Source organism: Apostichopus japonicus, chromosome 15 (assembly GCF_037975245.1).
Source record: "Apostichopus japonicus isolate 1M-3 chromosome 15, ASM3797524v1, whole genome shotgun sequence".
Classification (NCBI taxonomy): Eukaryota; Metazoa; Echinodermata; class Holothuroidea; order Aspidochirotida; family Stichopodidae; genus Apostichopus; species Apostichopus japonicus.
Window position 1 is genome coordinate 10,176,093 of NC_092575.1, and position 23,398 is coordinate 10,199,490.

The window sequence follows — 23,398 nt, forward strand, 5'->3', positions numbered from 1 at the left end:
TATAACTTGATACTTGTAGATTATTTTAGAAAGTTTACAAGTTTATCTGAAATGTACAAACCCGGTTCAGAAAAACCATTACAGAATTAACACAATTTTGTCAGTTTCCCAACGCAGTTCTGGCTGACCACAGAACATAACTTAAGTCCGCTTTATATACAGATATTACTTCAAGGTGACATATTGGCAAGATATATAAATCCTACTCAAACAATACTGAATTGATAACATGGCGCCCCTATTTTACAAGTGTCCTTCCCACTATTTAAGAAGAGAGGGAATAAAAAATAGTCAATTCATATTTACTGGAAATCAAATTCAGGCCCCTTGTTGGATTTGTCCATCTCTGTGTTTTACAAACATACTTTACAAAGACTGTTACAGGTGTCCAACTCACCGCAATACCAATGAACTATTACATTAAAATACAATACTTTCAAATTACTTGTATGATAGAAGGAACAATATGTTATAAAAGATGAGAATCTCACCAAGCAACCTACCAGGCAAAGGGTAAAATATAAATGACCGACAACCTAATAAGCTTGATGGATGTCACCTTATGTGCAAATGAGTCTATTTGTATTGAGTCTATTGTAAAGTATAACTGATCTATCAATAAAGTCTAATAAATACAAATGACAAATCACTTAATATCAAAATGTTCTTAGTGACTTCATGAAGGTCTATTGGTAATAGGCACTTTACACTAAAAGTAGTATTAGCTTAGAATAGTACTCTGCTTAAGAAATATGTTATGTTACAAGGTGAATAAGACCCCCTTCTCCCCCCCCCCTCTCCACCAAACTGCCTCCATGTCCATTGACATCACTGCTATGAAACAACTTTTTTATAAACACCTTTTTGTTTCTGCGAAGAACTCAATACTGGTTTCTTAACAAGTATTGTGAATGCTTCTTCAACAATATAAGAAGAACTCAATACTGGTTACTTAACAAGTAATGTGAATGCTTCTTCAACAATATATGCGATGCTGATGACTGTTAAGTGTTATTGAATATCAGTCAATGAGCATTCTCATATTATTTCCAATTTCTCCAGCAAATGAAGAGTTTTTCTTCTTCCATTCCATCACGTATTGCTACAAAAACAGAATCATCTTTCATCTTTGTCAAACTGGTCTCTCTGCCATTTGTAAAGTTACCGGTCACGTTTGTTGGTCTACCAGCACCCTTCCGTCCTTATCTTTGACCCTTATCCGTCCATGAGCGTACCGGGTCTCTTGTTTACCATCTGGATAAATGGTCTTAACCGTCCCATCAGGATATTCTCGTTTCTGAGAGAAGACAAAAAACACAAACAAAGATCAATCGATTTATTCATACTTCCAGGTCTATGAAAATCTCTGACAACCCCAAGAAGGAAGTTACTGACTGTTGATGTTTCAATACTGTCAAAATGGTCCATAAAGATCATGGATTTCAGAACAAGCTTACATTACGACAGTCTGTTTCAATTGTCTGGCAAAATATGTAAAACATTCAAACTGAAATCTTGTAAGTTCCTGAATTAATTTATGACAAATAAGTTGCTCAGCTACATCTTCCTTTGTTTTAATTTTTCTTTTATAATTAATGACAAAAGGAGAGTTCATGTCAGTTTTGTACATGAAAAGTATTAGTTCTGATGAAATCTGTGTGTCCACTTCCCTCTCAGGATTCAGACCTAACACATATCTTCATATAAAATTATCAAAAAAAGTATCCCCCTCCAAAAAAAAAAAAAAAAATTTGGACTATAACCTCATTCTGAGATGATCTTAATTACTTATTAAAAATGATAATTAATATTGACAAATAAGTTGCTCAGCTACATCTTCCATTTTTTTCCCTCCATGATAATTGATAACAGAAGGAGAGTTCATGTCAGTTTTGTACATGAAAAATATTAATTCTGATGAAAACTGTGTGTCCACTTCCCTCTCAGCATTTCAGACCAAACACATATCTCAATATAAAACAAATTTATCAAGGACCAAAAAAAAATTAAAAAATTGGACTTTAACCTTATTCTGATATGATTACTTAATTACTCTTCGTGGCTAATAATTTCTCACTGTGTTAGTATAAGTTTGACTACTTATCACACCTGGATATACAACAAAGGTTCACATTTGGGCTGTGATCCTTTGTAGAGCTGTAGTCTTTTTGTAGTCCTTTGTAGATCTTTTGTGGAGCGCTCTATCAAACACCTAGTAATAATAATAATAATAATTTTGGTACCTTGCAGTGTGCTGTGTGTATCTCTCTTTGGCCATTGGGGAACTCCATGGTCCTATCTCCATCCGGAGCTACCCGAAGTAACGTACCGTCAGGAAATACACACTCCTCACCGCCATTTTGAAAGAGGTACTTGATGGTTTGATCTGGAAAGGTGATCTCTTTGGTACCATCGGGGTAGTGTTTTTCAGTCTGGTTGCTAAGGTCAAGGATGAAATATTCATGTAAGAATAACATAATTCATGAAGTTCTTTGTTCTTACAGTTGAAGAAGCTTTAGTGAAATAAAACTTAAAGTAACAGCTGAAGGTTTTGCATTCACAACAGTGTACAACAGCTAATCCTATGTCATTGGTAACTTGCCACACACACACACCAAAGTGCCCACAATTCAAATGGTCGCTTCGGGCGTTACATTCCGCCACATATACGTGGCCCCCGGGGGACATCCCACAGGGAGCATCCACCAATCGGCACACTTAACTATATTTATACCTTCCCTCACCAAAATATACAAGATATATGTATATTATGCATTAAATACAACTTATACAATTTCTGTGACTGTTCGTGATAAGATAAAAAAAAAATTTGGGCAGAAAAGTTCTATAAAACCACTGAGGCTAGTAAAATCTTACCAAAAAATAGTCTCAAACAAATATTAAAAGTACATACATTCAACCTTATAAATTGCACTAAGAAGCAATATTTTTTAATTAGCTTGCATTTGCTAAGGATCCTGAGAGAGTCGGAATACCAGGCTCTTTAACTAATATACACAAAATTATTACATTGAAAAAGTATTTGTAGGTGATGAGGAGTTAAAACATATTTTATCTTAAATATAAACATGACTAACCAAAAACTAAGAAGCTAGAGTTGATCTGATGCTTGGTGGTCTAATGATATCACACTTACTTTGGGAAATGAATGATTTCTAATCCATCCGGGTACGTTGTGTGTGTGATCTGTGTCTCCGCATAGTAATAAACCTGTGATTTAAGAGCAAACAAGTTTAATCTGTTGTTATTAACTGAGAATCTGAAACCCAATGACATGACAGTTTCTCTTCATTATTCATTACATATATAATGCAGGGGTGGGCAACTGTAAAATTTTGTATCCAATCCTTGGGTGTCCACAGTTAATGATGTTCTACTGTTAGAATATTAAAGTCGTCCACTTTTGTCGGACTTTAGTTATACTGTATCTTTGTGTTACGTGTTAGTGTTATGTTTGTTAAGTATATTAACCCTCAAGAAATTGTAGTACACTGTTACTCTTCATATATACTCTGTTGTCTAAGCAATGTGCGTTATACGTACTTTAGCCTGCTGTGAGTTAGTTTCATGCCTGTAATTTCATGAGAACAAAGTTCTGTACAAAGAGAACTCAGTTGATGGCTTAATGGCTTAGATCCAATGCCTCGCCAACACTTACTACCCATGACAAATTGAAATATTCCATTATATCAGTACACATGCATTGTGAGGGAATAATTTAGCATTCAAATATTTTGTAGCAGTTTCAAAGGTTCTGAATTTGATCTCTTATGGACACAATATGAAATGTAAATGTTTACTGTGTACAAAAACTGCTATACATCTTTGTACTTGTATAGCAAGGTGCCCATTTTACATGTATGTATGTATTTTAGATCCTCTTGCAAGCAGGAACTCGCGAAGAAGCCATCATTGGCTTATCAAAGCCGCAAGCTGACCAAAGTCAGTCTCATAGATTCATAGTATAACGTCCATGGTTATGAATTGTCAACAACTCTGTAACTGGATGACATACATTAATCTTGGAGTGACTCGAACTTGGGACCTTATGATTGAAAGGCACTGACGTTAACCACTAAGCTAACACTCCCTAAAGCACATAACATTTGATATCGGATAAAATATTCCTTGCTTGTCCATTTGTTTCCTATCACGAGTAGAACGTACATGCTACCTCCTCAAAGTTCGCATAAATAAATAATTTCTGCTCTTTACTTCTGGTCATTCAGTGAAACTCATTGTTTCAGTTAGCTTTTGGTTGATGAAACACTTTACTTCAGTATTATAAGGTTGAAAGCCTTCACTTACCTAGTGAGTAATATCATCATTAATTAAAGCTGAAAATATCTTGTGTTTTTCTTTATAATTTACAAAATCGTATATTCACAGAAGGCAAAAAAAAAATTCTTGCAAAATCAAATCAGAGTACATTGACAGGTAAAGGAACATTGTATCACATTTCAAAGACAAATGAAGAACGATACGAGAACAGAATTGTAAAGCTATTAAAGAAACATGTGTCATGATGACATCACAGATCACCCACTGTGGTCCACTTCCTGAAGTAACGAAGGGTTTACTGGCCTAAATAAGTCACTTCCAAATCACCATATCCGTTAAAGGAAGTAAGGGAACAAAATATTTAAATGGGGGGAATGGGGGGGGGGTTCACCCAGCGACATGACACACGTTGGATGTCACTGTTTGTGTCACACTGTGCCAGTGTGTGTCGTAGGAGGTTTACTTGATGAGGTGGTACAGTAATAACAATTTCCCCACACCACATGAAATATAAATGCTTGAGATTCTCACCACTCTCTGGTCTGGGTAGATCTGTCTGGTATCTCCATTGAAGAAGGTAACGGTAATGATTTGTCCGTCAGAACTGATCTCTTTCCTGGTACCGTTCTTGAATGTTATCAGTCGACTGCCGTCAGGGTGTAGGACCTCTACCTGTAAGAACAGGAGGACAAAGGGTAGAGGATGCATAAAGGAAGAAAGAAACAGACAGGAAGGAACGAAGGAGAGATGAAAACAAGTGGATATCCATAAGACAAAACATGTACGTAGACACCTGGATAACAAACATAGGTGCAGGTAGACAGCTGGAAGAACAATATGCAGAAACGTAGACACAACTGGAAGGAAAGCATTTCCAGTGATTGACTTCTGTGTTGATTGTGAAATTTCAAAGCAATCTGTCGATGCTGTAACATGCTAGAGAAGGTGGAGCATGTTCTTTACACAGTTACATAAGTGTTTTTCTTCCCTAGGGGTGACATTACTTAACATACTACTGTTAATGATAAAGCAAAATACTTGATATCACTTCATTACTCTGTCCACATCACTTTACCTTGCCATCTGGGTGATGAATCTGCTCCTCTGTGTGATCTCCATCTCTCTCTGGGGTCATCTGAGGACTCTTAAAGGCCTCCTGGTCTCTGAATCCTGATGGAGACACAGCAGGATGGTGATCTGTTCCTCCCTGAGGAGATGGAGCTGGACTTGGATCATCATCACTTGATGATGAGTCTGAGTCACTGCTGAGGGAACAAGAAAATGGAACAAATAGTTGAAGTTATGATCCAAAAAGAAAAGAAAAAAAGAAAGAAAAGAAAAACGACGTTCAAGGAAAAAGTTAATATACCAGATTTTCAAAGCATTTTGGACAGTTTAAAAATTAAATTTAGCATAAAATAATACAAATGATAAGGATCATTTCTGTACACAACAACTGCTACTTTTGGCATCTTTGAACCTCTCTGGTAACATGACCCAATTTGCATAGCATTTCTGCATGTGATATCAAATTAACTTATTCCTTTGGAAACACAGAAACAGAACAAAACCCAACAGAGCGTGATGGTCACCTTGAAAATGGTGTAGTTGCCCAAAATTAATATCCACTGGTTTGTAACAAAAGATACCATCATTGCAACAGAAGTCAAAAGACTACCAAATACCTCATGTCCTTTTTGTGCCCAGGAGGTTCTTTCACTTTTTCTACTGGTAATGTCTTCTTATCATGTTGTTTCACTGTGGTCTTGCCCGTATCCAAAGCTCTCGGTAAATTGGATGGGAGAGTTGGGAATTTTCCGGGTTCAAATTCTGGAATGAGTGACTTTGGTTTGCCCGCTGTCCTAAGAGCTCTAATTCTGGCTGCTGCCTTCTTCTACAGGGGAAGAAAGTATATAAATTTAAAGAGATTTAGACTGGAATATTTTGTTATTTTTTTTGTTCCAGTTATGCAGCATAATGATGATAACTTAATATCCTCGAATATTTACAGAGAATAATACTTTTATAAAAAAAATAAAAAATGGCCAGAAACACTCATTTAAGGAATATTCTGGTGGCACACAATACAATGTGAAAAGTTGAAAACCACAACTCAATATCTTGTCCCAAACTAAAGATGGCTAAACCCTCAACTCTTCCCTAGAGTGCATCACAGTAGCAAATCTGTGATGTCAAAATGGCAAATGTTTCTCCAAAAGCTTCATTTGTCATATAATAATTCTCTTGTTGATATACCATTCAAAGATGATACATAATTAATGCTTATTTTAGCCGTCAAGGTTCTCTGTGCTTAAACTTTCATTAAGATGCAACTTTTTGTAGATTCTTTACTCTGTGAATATTAAGGGAGTTAAATATTACAAAGAAAATACAAAAACATCTTTCGAGCTGAATTACTGTGTTCACATCTTTCACTATGCTTTTGCCAGATACATTCACAATATACAAATCACAAAATAAAATGTTACGAGGATGTAGTTTTGTCTAAAAATATCCAGCACCTGTTTTGAGTAGTCACTGGAATATTCCTTCAGCTAAATATTGATAAAATGTCCCAAAAATGGCTTTGCTCAGAAAATACCAGTTACTATAGGAGTTTTATCGTGGCAGAGAGCCCCCTCAACGTTAAATCAAATCAAACTTTTGCCTATTTACTGGAATAATAAACAGAGAATAACTCACTATTGACATAAATATCACAGAAAAGACTTTGTCTCAGAAAATACCAAAGTTACTATAGGAGTTTTATCATGGCAGAGAGCCCCCTCAACGTTAAATCAAATCAAACTTTAACCTATTTACTTGAATAATAAACTGAGAATAACTCACTATTGACATAAATATCACAGAAATGACTTTGCCTCAGAAAATACAAAAGTGACTAGCTCCTTAAAATTATATCATAGCTGAGAACCACTCACATTACACTAAAGAAACATCTGTTTATAAATTGTAAATGATAAAGTAAGAATAACTAGCTATAACCCTTTGAAAATTTAATCTTTATGGAGAGACCCTCAACATTTAATCAAACAAACATTCATCCATTGACAACTGTGATGAATGAAATAATAATAAACATAGATTACCCGTTCTCCTTTTGCAAGATCTTCCTGTTGCTTTATGTTCCTTGCTTCAATTTCTTCCTTTAGGGATTCGTTCTCGTTTGACAATGCTTCTACTCGATCCTTCAACCGTTTGGAGTTTGCCGTCCAACGGGATTCTCTCCTGCTTAATTCCTCTTGCACTTCGGAGAGCTTGATAAATACAATTGACAGTATAACAAAGGAACTATTTAAATAATTAAACATTGTGCAAAACAACAAAGTGTGCCAAACAACACTGTGGTGTAAAGTAACAATTTAAAAAACCGAAAAAGTCTGGAACAATGTCAGTAGAGGCAGTTTTGAAGAGTGACTTAAATTGTCAATAAATATGTATCGAAAAATACTTATCAAAACCACTTTCCATTTCGGCATCAAAAGAGAAAAGTTTCTTATTCTGTTGTTATTAGATACTTCAAAACAATAAGAGAAACTATTAGATATTATTTACAGATGCCTGTCTTTCATATTTTTTTCAACCATGCTCAAACTTAAAGCTACAAATGTATCATCTTCAAAAACTAAAATAGTAAAAAACTAAAGGCTCTCTTGTAAACTGTTTACTTCATTCCAATTCAAACTATTTTCTGGATCTCCTAACGAAGATCCTTTTTTTTGGGCTTTTGTTTTCTTTTTTTGTGGGTAAGTGAAGATTACTGGTTCCACTGTTGTACTACAGGCATGAGAAAACTTATGAGTGTTTTTTCTATGAAAATAATATTTATAAAGTTAAGTTTATATGAAGTCCAAATGACAGCAATTGTACCTGATTTTTAAGCTGATCAATTTCTTCTCTGTCCTTCTTATCTGGGAGGGACCTCGTTGCTTTCTGATGTTTCTCAAATATCTTCTTCTCTTTCCTGTGAAGATATAACAACACTTTTATCTAACTGCATTTATTATTACCAAATTTTTTAAAGTTTTTTTTCTATCAAAACACAAAATCTGTGGATTATGAACTTTCTAAAATATGATGTATGACAGTAATGGTTATTCTTAAAATATCAATCCATATCAAGTCCGATGTGGTTATTTTAAGGTAGTTAACAACCGGTGGCTTCGGGGAATGGATCACACAGTGGGTAGCCTACAATGTCGTCAGGATAAAATACTTTACTTTCCTTTTGCTTTAAAAACTGTAATTGATTTCTTTGATGGCAGTGCTTCATCCAAATACTACTTCTGTCAGCAACTTATCTCTCTATGTGGGAAATGATTTCTAGATTGAAAAGTAAATGAGAGCCATCTTCATTTCTGCTATGATAATGAATTGACCCTCTCTCTGCAGTTACCAGATACATTCAAAATAAATCACCAAATTTAAAAGGAGTAATATTGTAGCTATAATAGAAGCTACCATGATATACACTTCATATTGTAGCTACAATAGAAGCTATCATTATATACACTTCATATCATAGCTCTACAGTAGAAGCTATCATGATATGCACTTCATATTGTAGCTAGAATCAAAGTACACTTCAAATTATAGCTACAATAGAAGCTACCATGATATACACTTCATAATGTAGAGGCTATCATGATATTCACTTCATTTTGTAGCTACAATATAAGCTACCATAATATACACTTCATATTGTAGCTATAATAGAAGCTATCATGATGTACACTTGAAATTATAGCTACAATAGAAGCTATCATGATGTTCACCTCATGTTGCGGTATAGAAAATATGTAGAAAATGTTAAAAAACAAGCATCTCCTGATTATTAACTTTGTTACTAGTTTTAGATGCTTCAAGAAGGCCTGCAGGTCATAAAACCCAGTTTTACAAGAAATTAACATATCTCATGATATGTGTGTGTTTCTGGATACTGAGGAAGTTACTGCCTGCAATATGTTAGAAATCATTTCTGAATATTGACAACTTCACATCAAACCAAACCAAATATCCTCTCCTTCATGAAGACCTAATTTATCATATTAATATCACCAAGGTTTACGAATAAAACATGAGGCTACATGATAGACATTATTCATGACACCTCTTGGTTTACCGAAGAGATTAATTCCTGTTGCAACATTTCCTTGAATGAGAAAGATTACTTCAATATCCCAGTGCACATGACATACATTACAATTACAACAACCACAGCAACAAAACATGTAAATTTAGTTTCACTCTTCCATGGAATCAAGTTTCATGATCTCCCAAACAAAAGTAATTCTATACAAGGTAGAATAATGTTCTGAAATCTATTGCTGTTACTTACTTCAATTTCTTCATCTCTTTATTTCTATATTCCTCAATTTTCTTCAACTCAGCTTCCTTCTGTCTCTCAAATTCGGTCACTTCTTTCTTAAATAATTCTAGGCCCTGTGCAGTCAAAGAAGCAAGATAAATTCCCGACACAAATTACCAGCACCCTCACCATGTAACATAGTAAATTTATGTGTTGTTCAATATATAGGGTATCATGTTTAGTATAGTTCTACATATTGGACAGGAACTGGTCGTGGATAGGAACTGGATGTGTTTACAATGATTGTTTCTGTCACCATGCAAATATACTTAAGCAGAAATGAGATATTACTAGTGTTTCAGAAATGCCTCTTACAAACATATCACTTAAAACCTAACAAAAGAATAAATATTCAGTAATTTCCCTAGGTTCTCAAACATTCATTGCAGATGTACCTAAACTCATCACCTTTCCTGTTTGTCAGATTCAAGGAGGAAGTATTAGTTGCCTTTCAACTAGCAAAAGTCAAATGAAATACTTCACACCCTTTACATGAGAAAACTGAAAAATTCATCTGGATGAATATGGCTGGAAATTCTAGTAATGCTACACAAATAACTTGTTTTCAAATAATCAATTGTGTCTTGTCTGCACGGCTGTATCAAAGTTGTTACAATCAGTGCTACCTGTTACAAAGTTAAGCCACAGTCAGAAATCATGACGTAAAGCAAACAAGTATAAGCAATCATTACGATGTGAACGCATGACCTACTTAGGAGGATTTGGAGATATTTACCACGTGACGAGATATTTCCTGTCCTTTTGCAAATCACAGAACAAACAATACTTACTTTCTCCCTCTCTTCTCTGAGTCTTGACAGAGCTGCATTCTCTTTTCTGAATCGTGCTATCTCATTTTCCAGTTCTGCTAATTTTTGTGTAAAGACCTTAGCTTGTAGCCCTTCACCTACTGGTCTGTCTCTGGTAGATTGTAGAGACTCCATGGCACCGGGCTGTAGAAGGGCAGTATAACATGCAGATCACACTTGGATTGAGGAGGTGGGGAAGAGGGGAAGGTTGGATTGAGGAGGTAGGGAAGCGGGGAATGTTCGATTGAGGAGGTAGGGAAGAGGGGAAGGTTGGATTGAGGTGGGTAAGAGGGTAAGGAGGGGAGGTTGGATTTCAGAGGTTTGTGAGAGGGGAAGGTTGGATTAAGGAGGTAAGGAAGAGGGGAACATTGGATTGAGGAGGTATGGAAGAGGGGAAGGTTGGATTGAGGAGGTGGGTAAGAGGGGAACGTTGGATTGAGGAGGTAGGAAAGAGGGGAATGTTCGATTGAGGAGGTAGGGAAGAGGGGAAGGTTGGATTGAGGTGGGTAAGAGGGGAAGGAGGGGAGGTTGGATTTCAGAGGTTTGTGAGAGGGGAAGGTTGGATTGAGGAGGTAAGGAAGAGGGGAACGTTGGATTGAGGAGGTATGGAAGAGGGGAAGGTTGGATTGAGGAGGTGGGTAAGAGGGGAACGTTGGATTGAGGAATAGGGAAGAGGGGAACGTTGGATTGAGGAGGTGGGTAATGGAAGGTTTGATTGAGGTGGGGAAGAGAGGAAGGTTGGGTTGAGGAGGTGGGTAAGAGAGAAATGTTGGTATGAGGAGGTGGGGAAGAGGGGAAGGTTGGATTGAGAAGGTAGGGAAGAGGGGTAATGTTGGAATGTGGAGGTGGGTAAGAGGAAAAGGTTGGATTGAGGTGGGGAAGAGAGGAAGATTGGATTGAGGAGGTGGGTAAGAGGGGAATGTTGGATTGAGGTGGGTAAGAGAGAAATGTTGGCTTGAGGAGGTAGGGAAGAGGGGAATGTTGGATTGAGGAGGTGGGTAAGATGGAAGGTTGGATTGAGGTGGGAAGAGAGGAAGATTGGATTGAGGAGGTGGGTAAGAGGGGAATGTTGGATTGAGGTGGGTAAGAGAGAAATGTTGGATTGAGGTGCAAAGGAAGAGGGGAATGTTGGATTGAGGAGGTGGGTAAGATGGAAGGTTGGATTGAGGTGGGAAGAGAGGAAGGTTGGATTGAGGAGGTAGGGATGAGGGGAAGGTTGGATTGAGGAGGTGGGGAAGAGGGGAAGGTTTCCAGGACATGAACAAAAGGTTCTCAACATCTGACATTAAAAGGGTGAAACATAATGGAAGGGGGGGGCACCCACATAACAGTGGTCACCAGAGATAGCAACAGAAGCTTACAAAGACACAGCAGTAGTGACAATTTATAAAGGACACACCCTTTCCTTAACTCATAATACTACCAAACTTGATGTGATGCAGACTGCTTGATAAATACCAAGCAAAAGGGTGAGAACCAGCAACAGGCATGGTGGTAAACTGGTGAAGTTATTACAGTAATATTTGTTATGTTTTTGTTTTGTATTTCATGGATAGGGCAATCAACAATTGACTTATTACTTCTCAAACATATATAAACATACCAAACTTCAATCTCACCTGAGCTGGTTTTGTTTTCTCTTTGGGTTTGAGTTGAGGAAAGAGCTTCGCGACAAGATGCGAGGGTGGAGGAGTGGAACCCATCTGTTCTTCTGGCTGTTCAATTGATCCTCTGGCAACATCTAGAACCGACTTAGATTTTCCTGCAAGGGAACAAACGAGACTTATTAGAAGCTTAGAGAAACCACATGTTTAATTATTTAAAAATAGTGAATAATCAATTACCATCTCTTAGAGCAGTGCTAAGGCTTAAATAAGAAATTTCAGGATTCATACACACACTAACAGACTTTATAATCTTTAATATCTTTATCATACTTAAATACATGATTTTATATTACAAGCATAATAATTATAACAGAGGTACTACAGTGATGAGTAATCTACAATAAATTCGCAACGACTGAGTGAAATACTGTTTATGTCGAACTGAAACACGTAAAATATCAGACCACGTACCATTGTTAACCTTCTTGGAAGGGGGTGTCGATGTCATAGTTGGTCCTCCAGCAATAATGCTATCACTGCTGCTGTCCGAGAGGTTTTCTGAGAAGTCACCCCACGTCTCATCATCCTCAAACTCATACCCTGCTGCTCCTGCCTGCTCTTTGCTGCTCCCTTCATGTTCTTCTTCCTCGACATCTTCCTTGTTACCTTTAAAACTAACAACACCACCAAACCTGCCATTATTCTCCACCTTTTCAATATTTAAAAATGTTCCAGTTTGCTGATAATCTCTCCCCATCCCATGACTGTCTTTAACTTTCTCCTCCTCCTCTTCCTCCTCAACTAGTGGTCTGTCTGCCATCCTCTGCTTATCTTGTGAGCTTCTTGCACTTACCAGCATACTTTGCAGTCTGTTTGGTATAACAGTCACCAGACCATCAATACTTCTGTCACTATCACCCTCCTCTTCCTCTCCTCTCTCCATCTCCTCCTCACCATCATCCTCATCACTTTCAACGGACTGTTCATACGAATGCCCTGCAAAGCCCGAACTGCTAATGCCCCCCTCTCCTTTACGTAAATATTCCTCAAATTCTGTCCTCTTCTGTTCTATGGTTAACGGTCTGTCTGAGACTGCTTTAGAGTGACTGTTCATTGATCTCCCTTTAGTTACTTTCCTCTTGGCTGTAGGTCGTCTATCGCCCTCTGTCTCTTCCTTCAAGGTCTCATTCAAATCGCTACCGTTGCTTGATCTATCAGACGACGGACTGTCAAGAACATCTTCCTGTGCATGCTCCAATGACATCCTATCATCACCTGATTGGTCACCTGATTCCTCTTTTGCATCTTCTGCTGCGTCGACTGAGTGTAAGGTAGATAATCTCGTTTTGCTGAGAGGAGAGGCAACAAACATCTGAGGACACAAAAAAAAAAAAACGGGTATTAGCTTTGAAAAAGAAACTATTTTGTCAACTGAATTCTCTTATGCTTCCTTCCTGCGTCAGAATTACTTACAACTTTTCGAATATTTATCTGAACAAACAGAATATTCATGGATACTCTTTACAATAGTTGACATATCTTCAGTTACTGCCTTCAAAGTTTTGACCATGGTTAATGAATAGTTTGTGGCCAAACTTTGACCAGTTTTAAACTGCCCGGCACACTCTTATGTGAAAGTAGGACAAATGTTAGAATGAAAATGAAGGGAATAAAATTAAAAGGGATGCAAATGTGGGAAAATGTATGGAAATTGTAAAGACTGACACAGCCATGGAACAACCTTATCAATCTCATACTCATGATACTGTACAAATAATGATCATATGAAATCAGATTGTGACACTGGTTGAGAACTTTCTTAATTTTCTGGCAGTGCACAGTAAGGTACCTGAGATCCTACAAAAAAAATATAATTTTTTACGTTTCATAATTAACCAAGGTTATAAAGCATACTTTTACAGCAATTTGCTGCCTATGTAAAAATTGCATGTTTACAAGACAAAACCAAAACAGTAGGAAAAATGTAGGTACTTTGATGATAAAAATAGGATATATACGATGCAAACAAAAAAGGAAGATGTAAGGCCGCTGGACATCCTGGAAATATTTAACTTTTCTTACATTGGACAATATGGCAGCAATTAAAGTTGCATTTTCCTTTGATCTCTACTTTGTAGCATTTTACAAAATGTTCCGAGTACCCATTGTCTTAAACACCTCCTTAGGCAAAAGAGAAGACCTACCTTGCCCCTAAGTTTGGCTCTATGCATTACCCCCACCACTAAAGAGTTCTCACTGGAGAAGGATGCATTGTCATCTGCTGCTTGCTCCAGCATCTCAAATTCGGCCAGATCTTCCTCTTCCAACTAAAAAAATAAGAAATGAAAAAGAAAATAAATAAATGAAGACAGACAGACAGACAGAAAGCAAACATTAATTATTCAAGCATTTGTGGTTCTGTGAAGTCACATTGATATAGAGACTTCTTTAAATCATCAGTCTTGCAATGACTGATGCATATAGAAAGCTTGATATATCACAGATCAAGATAAAGAGTCATTTAGGGGTCTCATCTTCAACAGAATGCTCTCTGTTTGTACATTAATGATGATTCTCCCTTTAACCTAGAACCCTGTCAACCCTCTCTTCCTTCTCCACTTTTCTAAGTACTGAATGATGTTTGACCCATGAAAATTTAAAATGAAATATTTAAAACAAATCAGGCAAACATATTTCACAGAATGACACACAAAAATTAGAATATAGCCTGGCTCATCACATATTCTTTGGAGATTCTCATAATTTCAACTTTGGACCGTTTTCCTTTAACATCCCTGAGATGGTGGAAGAGAGGAAGGAGGAGGTGAACTTACTAAAGACAGGAACAGAAAAAATGTTGGCGTTGATTAGCCGAGTATTATGAATCAACATTTTTGTAAATTACTTGATTTAGTACAGAGCATTCATTCTCAATCCTTAATTTCAAACCAGAAGTCTTTACCTCTATTTTCTTTTCCCATCGCACCATGCCGATCGATTTGTCCATTTCGCCATCTTTGGCGTCCGATTGGACGGAAGGGGAAATGGAACCTGCTTCGGTTCCCCGGTGGGCGGAGTTACCTCTGGATGGGAGGAGCCTCTCCTTCCGCACAGACACGGGAGCTCGTCCAGTCGGCTTTTTAAATACATCATTCCCATCTATTGCTTTTGAGACGTTATTACCATTCAAGTTTCCGAGAGGTGCAGCATTCTGAAACTGCGAGCCCTGAGAAGACGACAGAAGAGTTCGTTGAAGGGCAATTTTATTAATCAAAAAGTTATAAGCTATAACAGTATCTGGTAGTATCTGATACCCAAAATTACCTTAAAATGTTCCACATCGAACAAGATTCACTTCAATTACTACATGACACTCTGTATCAATATTATGAAGGAACACCTGAACCCCAAAAATTATGTGCAATTAGCTGGAAATAAGCAGAATTGTTTTAGTACCAAAAGACCTTCTGCAGCAATCCATTATATGGACGATTTTGATAAATCTGATATATAAGTGTCAGAGGTTTGGGTGTTGTGTCAAAATTAATATTTGATAAACTAAGAGCTTTTTTTCTTAAAGATATTTGACATTTGTTATGAGTTGTGAAGTAAAGCGAACAACTAAGAATACAATACTCTCCACTTATGAATAAAGAATTCAGTGGTTTGTTACATTTGCAAATACAAACAACCGATATGAGAGAAGTTGACTGATAAACTCTAGCCAGAAAGATTGCCTCTGAGTGCTGTTTTGTGTCATAGTCATGCAAAAAAATTCTTCACACCCATTATATCATTCATCTTCAGCTTAGTTGACAGAGCTTTTTGTGCTGAAGAACTCGCCAAAATAGCTAAGAAAACTCTCGCTCTGTTTGGGAGGTATCCTAGTTGAAACTTTCTGTCTGGGAGCTGTCATTCAGTAAATCTGTGATTGCAAGTCTTCACTGGGATCTGAACAATATTTCTTTCCCATTGTGTTTCATTTCATATTTTCAGGGACCAAATCTTAATACTGAAACCAATGCCATCATTAGGTCATGTAAATAAGTTTCAATACTTAAGATTCAACATTTGCAAAAACCCATCTCGATTACAGAAACAAACATCATAAAGAATAAAAGCACACACAAAATAATTCCAACACATGTGGTGGCTCAATAATGTCATATTTAGACTTGATCAAGTTATTGGCCCAGTTGTGATATCTCCCAGATGGAATATATATGATATTTCTTAGTTGTTTGGGGATGTTGTTTCATGATCTCTATGATATGGATCAATAATGACAGTTCCCTTTGTGTCTCCTTTAATGATATACTTTATGATATATGCCATACCCAAGATTTATTTATGTAATTATTTATGTTGAATGTTATTATATAAAATGTTATTATATAAAAGCCTATCAATGGCATATAGAGCAAACTACAGCCTTAAAGCTGTTTTCTTAAGATAACTTTTGTTTTCAAGAAATCTAACTTTGGCAAAGCTGCTTTTCCAAAAGACTGAAGTACTAAAACTACTTATATTCGGAAGAAACAAGGCCCTCTCAGATTGCTCAAAATATAAATTTCTCAAAAACGTAAAAATCATGCAACAATATATTCCTCATAAAGACAAGCTTTCCACAAAATATCATATCATCAAAAAGTTTTTAATTACAACACAGTAGAAAAGAAAACACCTTCAATCTGTTTACCTCATTTTCATTTCTGCCTTCAAAGGAGTCGATTCCATTCTTCTTTAATTTCAAAGACCCTTCCTGTTTCTTCTTCTTCTTCGTCCTGGGAGATGGTACTTTCATTTTACCAAATCTAGCCAGTCCTTCACCCCTTTTCAGAAATGTATGCTTAGGTTTACCACTTATTCTCTGCTGTGGGACTTGTTCTGGTCCACTTTCTAACAGCAGCTTTTCCTCTAATAATTCTTCAAAAGACTTCAGGCTAGAACTCATCGTTGATTTGATTGGCCGATCACCATCATCACCATCATCTTCTCCATCGGCCAATGATGGAGAAGTCTCCTTGTCGTGCTGCCCTGCCTCTGTGTATTCATCTCCTCCAAAGTGCATAGAAGTTGCTCCATCTTGATCCATCCCTGAAGCAAGCTGACGATCTGAACTATCCCTAGGCGAAGGTGCATGTTGATGGTAGAGAGGAGATGACATGCTTGGAGGAAGCTCATCGGATTGCATCATATGGTTCATACCAAAAGAGGAAGTTGGCTCCTTTATGGTAGAAATCAAATCAAATCTATTAAAACATAACATTAAAGATAAATTAATATTGTTTATTGGTATATTCTTTAAATTGAATATACATACACGAAGAAAAATTGTACTGTGGGTTCTGCTGACGGGTGGGGGGGGGGGGGTGAGGTGGCTAAAAATGAGAAATTACATAGGGTTGGATAGTGCATTTGGGAAACCAAATGACTTGTCCTTCTGAAGTCAATGGTTTGAACCCATTTGAAGCTGCTTATTTCTTTCCATCTTTCAAACTTACATGTTGGCTCAAAAAAGTGTATCTGAATATACTGAGACATTCAGCATCACTTTACCATTATGGCGTAACAAAGACATTTCTAAAATATAGAAACAGAGAAAGTGGATGATGTATAATATTACCCACTTTTGTTTAATGTTCTAGATCCCTGGTATTTAAAGTGGGGGTCGCGAACCTTTTTAAAGTCACCAAATTTTGTGGAAGGGTCTTCAAAGAGTCAGGAAGGAAAAACAAATTGTCGATATTTGTGGAGAGGAAAAATGGAAAATCGTGGGGATAACTTACTTCAAAGGTTGCAAAATGTAACATCCTTTAGCAACTAAGTACCCTTAATCATAAAAATTGCAATAAAAGTTGTCTGTATTCAATATAATATTTAATACAACCACATTGATAGAGAAAGCTACATATCAAAGGGTCTCCCTATTGCAGACAGCTTTTAAGTAATCAAGAATATATTCAACAGGATGTAGTCAAATTCTTTAAAAGTTAATCAATATCATCCGAAAGGCATGCAGGTGAATAGGGAAAGGCAAAGAGTCTGACAAAACCACATTACTGGAACATGATTTAAAAATACAACAGGACTTGACATCATAGGTCTATAGGAATTGCCCTGCAATGTGAGACTGCGGACATGTCCATAAATATCATTTCAACAAGATCAACCCCGGAGAATATATTCAATTTATCATACAACTCAATTCAATACATGAAAAACCTCTGGGGGAGGGGAATGTGATACCTGTCTGAGGGGGAGGTGAGGATGGTGGAAATCTTCACTTGAAGTTGGAGGGTTGAGTTCCTCAATTTCAAAGTACTGTCCGTCTCCATCGCTGAGTTCCGAAGTAGTGTCCGGGAGAGGATAGAACCCATCCTCTTTGACAGATCCTGCATTCTCTAAGTCAGATCCATCCTCCTGAAACGCAAACAACCGAGCCATGTTTACAGTTACTGTTAAAAGTACAGTGTGTATAGCAGTATGAAGACAGAAAATGTCAGATATCTTATTTTTAACCTGACAATTTAGACAGGAATAACAGGGCATAACACTATTTTTTTTAATTCATTACATAGCTGCTGGTTCCACAAGGCTGTTATCTCTTATTGAACACTCTGTAGACCTTGAAAACAGCAGAGAAAAAAGATCGGTACAAAAGTGCTCTCTTCGCTTGCTTGAAGAAGATTAGAATCTTGTCACATGTATATATACAGGTACATTCTGCCCAAAGGAACCAAGATCAGCAAGGATATAATAATGGTCACCTACTTTCCAGTCCAACATGATGAATAACACAAGAGGTGAAAGGATGGAGAATAATATTAATAATAATAATAATAATATTTGATTTTTATGTAGCACTTTATACCAGCAATAGGTATCAAAGCACTTACCAGACATTATATTAGCCCTGGTCAATGATAACCTGTCCCAGAGACAATCCCTCCAGGTGGCTGCAGTTACATACTGCGCCCAATGCCAAGTTACCACACAGGTACCCATTTAACCCCTGGGTGGAGAGAGGCAATTGAGATAAAGCATCTTGCCCAAGGACACAACGTAAAGAAACTAGACAGGAATCGAACTAGCAATCCTTGGATCAAGCCTTAGCCATTTGTCCCCAAACTCCACACTTTAAGAGTGATTGGTTAGAGCTGAGAAACCATTCATTTATGAATTATAATCTTTTTCTTTAACATGATTGGTGTAAATATTTTCATACCTCTTCTTCTAAAATGTCATCTTGGGCTTGTTGCAGTAAATTGCCTAGACTGCTGCTGTCATATCGTTGAAGAAGAGACCCTTGACCTCTCTTGGCAGGTGATGATGAGTCAAATGACGGACTCTCTGCATAATGAGATGTGGGAGATTGCTCCATGCTTGGCGATGATGCGGAGCCTTTTTGAAAAGAATAAAAGTGAGGAACAGTCAATAATATTGACAAAATGAAGGAAAAATTATGAAGATGGTCAAAGAAAAAATGAAAAACTTGTGTACAGTTCATTGTGGGTTGAACCGTGCACAATAATTTCATCAAGCACAGTTAGGTATAGATTTTAACTCCAAGTATCTCATACACAGGTATTCCATTCCTGTAAACAAGTTCTGTACAACACACTATGCGAGGGATCTCTATCGAGAAATTCAACTTAATTATTTATGAAGGCTGGTACCATTTAGCCTGCCACTAAAAGGAATGCAATGAATAAACTTCAACCTTTAAGAATGGCATGTGTACTCAAAATGACAGTAGTTTATGAATTGGTATCAACTAAGGCTTGACAATACCTGTTGAGTTTGTTCAAAATGTAACAATTTTCAAGTTTTTCAAATATTTACTTAACCTTCAAGATCCAAGCATAATATATGAGTTATTATCTATTCTTAAATAAACAGAATTTCATAACCACACTGCCAAAGGAAGCTATCTCTGTTTTCATGTCTTGTCTTTTGAGGCATGCCTCAATTTACTGTGAGGAGTGCGATTTAAACTGAATGTGATAAAATTAAAATAATAATAATAATAAATTAAATAAATAAATAAAAAATGATGAAAATGAAAAGAAAGAGAATAAATACATTTATTTCATTCATCAGTTCACCCCATTCTTGAAATGAACAGTTCGTGGGAATGGTCAATATATGGATACATCATCAGCTCAGATACTGATGTATGTGATGTATGTGTATGAATCTAAGAGACTGACTCGGTCAGCTTGCAGCTTTGATAAGCCAATGAGGCTTCTTCGCAAGTTCCTGCTTGCAGGAGGATCAAAAACACATACATACATACATACACACATACATACATACACGCATAAACCCATACATACATACATACAACCAGGAGGGCAATTGATATAACACAGCAACTGTAAACATCAAACCGCCTAATTATCTTGAGGAATGTACTCTTTAGCACACCTACGGCAGCCCCAAACATCTTGAGTGCAATATCTAGCTCACCTAGAATTTTTTTAAAGACCTGCTGCTTTCTTCTGCTACTACATAAAGCAATCTTACCTCCCCATTGTTTATTTCTCTGTTCAGCCAACACTCGTTGCAATTGCTCTTGCTGAACCCTGAGCAGTTGCATCTTTTCCTGCTGTGCTTGGACTAGCTTCTCCTTTTGTTCTTCCTGCCATTGTTTCAACTGATGGAACTTTTCAGAAAATTGTGCTTGTTGTTTAGCTTGCTGATGTTCTAACAAATCTTCTACTCCAGTCGCTGTTGACATGGAAAATAAACAGCAGGTTGCAGATCTTCGCTAAGTTCTCTCTTTTTTAATTGCATGACGTAGAACACGAAGAAGATCATGATGTCAAGTTACTGTTAATGAACATAATTTATAAACAAATAATTCCAAATATTCTTAAATATCAGATAAATAATTCCCTGTAGAATTCTTTTTAATGATTCATTAGGGCTTACCATCATTTATCCCCAGGCCAGTCACACTTACGCCCCTTAGTGATAATGTGTTGTCACTGAAAGGACCAGGATCCAAGAAAACTCCTGCTCTGGCTGTCATTTCTGTTAAAGAGCATTCAGAATAATAGAATATTCTAAACAACAATTTTTATTTCAAAATTACTTAAATTTCTACTCATCCTGAAAAGAAGAAGAGATTTTCAATTTCATGTATAGTAAAAGCTTCATAATTGACGCACCTTAGTAATTGTCGCACCTTCAAATATTACTAGCAACGAAACAGCAGGCAACCTAAACTTTTTGCAGCCAAGCAGAGTTATATATTTGATGAGTTTTAAATATATTTCAGGTATAGGCTGATCAAATTGTGTTTTTTTTTTTAAGCTTTAACACCCTTGAACCCTTTCCCCAGTTTTGCAAGCTTAGAGGCTCAGAGCATAGCAAACAGCATCCAAAGTCAATGGATGTACATACTTAGGCCTACACTACAGTTAGCTTATCGATGAATGTGTCACTTAAGGGGTATGTAAGAACTTGACACGGCAGACATTTTGTGGTCAATTTCTGCTCAACTGTACGTTGTTTAGGCACAGAACAATAAATATTTCTGAGGAACTATACATAAAAAACACGTACAGTTGAGTGATTTGGATTTATCATTGATAGACATAGTTAATCAAATCCTTAAGTGCGTCAATTATGAGCCCACTATGCTACTCATGGAATGTAATTTTTTCTCATTTCACATTTGGAGAAGCCTTTCAAGAACAAAAAATACCCAGCATTGTTCATTTCATAGGGCATTATACTGTTATACCAATATGTCACTTCAGGAATGTTACAATTTTCAACAGAATTAGAATTTTGCAACCATATTTTTGTTTTTACCACAAAGGTTTTTCTAATAAATGTGCATGAGTAATTCATTTATAATTTCTCACTGATGTTTCATCACCTGTGATGTATGAAGTAATTTTGAATTGTTGATCAAAAGAGTACAATTTGTACACATAAATATGCTCTTTGAATGGTAGGATGAAGCATACCACCACATACAGCATTTGATAGGCCTTTATTCCATACTCCTGGATAAAAAAGCATTAGCCTAGGTCTAAAACGGGGGTCGTATTAATTAGCGTCAACAGGCCCATTTCACGACAACTCAAGACTACAAGTTTAAAATACCATCAAATACAATGGTTGTAATCAGAGTGTATCTGGAAACACGCTTAAAACTAACTGACACCATCGTGCATACATATTTTTCACGGGAAAAATGTTTTTCTCGTAAAAATCGTCAACTTTCTCCGTCCGTAGAATTGGACGACGTGATGCTATTGCTCTTGTGACGCTATTTTAAACTTGTTTTCTTGAGTTGTCTTGGGTTGTCTTGAGTTGTCGTGAAATGGGCCTCTTGACGTCGCTAATTAGTATGACCGCTAAAACGGCCATCTGTAAACTGGCCAAAACTCAAATGCATTGATAACCTCTTTGTGACCTATACTCTAGAATTGAGAATTGGGGATCTCATGAGATGCATTCAAGGTAAAAATCTTTAATACTTAATAAATGAAACTTCAATAAAAAAAAAAACCATTGACCGTAATATAATCCAGTAGGTGGTAATGAATAATAGTTATGGTTGTTGTATGCGTGATATTTGATAATGCTGACCATTGTATGGGCATGTTTGAATGAAAGCGTGCATTGCTTATTTACCCAACGATTTGGTCCTGGCAAAACTTCGATGCTAGGAAATTAGTTTGACAATGCGTACATTTTGCCAGTTAAGTGCGTCATAAATAACCCACTACTGTAGTATCTCTATGAATTATTAAGCCTAACGTTATCCAATTGCAGACATCACTGTACTGTGCTTACAACCTGTTAGTGTTACATTGCAATGGTACACTACAACTAAGAAAGGCAGCCAAATGTTCTGGAAACAACTGCGAACGGAAATAAAAATGTTACTTCATGTGACATAATCAACAAAAATTGACTGATCGACCCCCTCAATCTTACCGCATAAATTTTATTTTGATACTTCACATTATTCTGTTTTTAAATTTACCGCTGGCATTTTCAGTCCGTTGTTGATCCGTACGTATGCGCAATTACTAATGCAGTGGTCATCCTATTGTTTTGCCACTACAACGCGCCTGTATTATGATATAGAGGTTACTAGCCGTCAAAAAAACTTATCCAAACTAAGTGTACGTATGTCAAAATGAAACTTCAGATCTCAATAATTTGTGTATAAAAATACAAAAATTATATTTAATATGTAGCAAGCAAAAAATAAGAGTAAGGATGAAATGCTAGAACAAGATTTCAGTACTTATTTGGATCAT

At 36.7% G+C, this 23,398-nt stretch overlaps 1 protein-coding gene across 3 annotated transcripts; it reads right to left on the reverse strand.

Annotated features, from left to right (window-relative positions):
- Window positions 1-151: 151 nt before the first annotated feature.
- On the reverse strand, window positions 152-23,214 carry LOC139981034 (uncharacterized). 3 transcript variants are annotated; one of them, XM_071993140.1, is made up of 20 exons: window positions 23,070-23,214; window positions 21,045-21,146; window positions 20,637-20,840; window positions 19,336-19,511; window positions 18,357-18,530; window positions 16,807-17,334; window positions 15,070-15,324; window positions 14,312-14,434; window positions 12,579-13,479; window positions 12,120-12,262; window positions 10,483-10,644; window positions 9,662-9,765; window positions 8,194-8,287; window positions 7,413-7,580; window positions 5,988-6,196; window positions 5,378-5,567; window positions 4,834-4,974; window positions 3,158-3,231; window positions 2,244-2,439; window positions 152-1,297 (listed from the first exon to the last, which is right to left on the reverse strand). In XM_071993140.1, the coding sequence occupies exons 2-20, from the start codon at window positions 21,142-21,144 to the stop codon at window positions 1,169-1,171; spliced, it is 4,071 nt and encodes a 1,356-aa protein (XP_071849241.1). In that variant the 5' UTR covers window positions 21,145-21,146; window positions 23,070-23,214; the 3' UTR covers window positions 152-1,168. The 3 variants fall into 3 exon arrangements, with proteins under 3 accessions (XP_071849241.1, XP_071849240.1, XP_071849239.1); XM_071993139.1 differs by having other exon boundaries at window positions 5,378-5,564; window positions 15,070-15,333; XM_071993138.1 differs by having other exon boundaries at window positions 15,070-15,333.
- Between the last annotated feature and the right edge of the window lie 184 nt (window positions 23,215-23,398).

Coding starts and splice junctions, on each gene's coding strand:
- LOC139981034 (XM_071993138.1), bottom strand. CDS start 21,144: ATGACAGCCAGAGCAGGAGTTTTCTTGGATCCTGGTCCTTTCAGTGAC. Junction 4,975..5,377: donor TTCATCACCCAGATGGCAAG/GTAAAGTGATGT, acceptor CTGTTCTTACAG/GTAGAGGTCCTACACCCTGA. Junction 1,298..2,243: donor TACACACAGCACACTGCAAG/GTACCAAAATTA, acceptor GTCTTCTCTCAG/AAACGAGAATATCCTGATGG.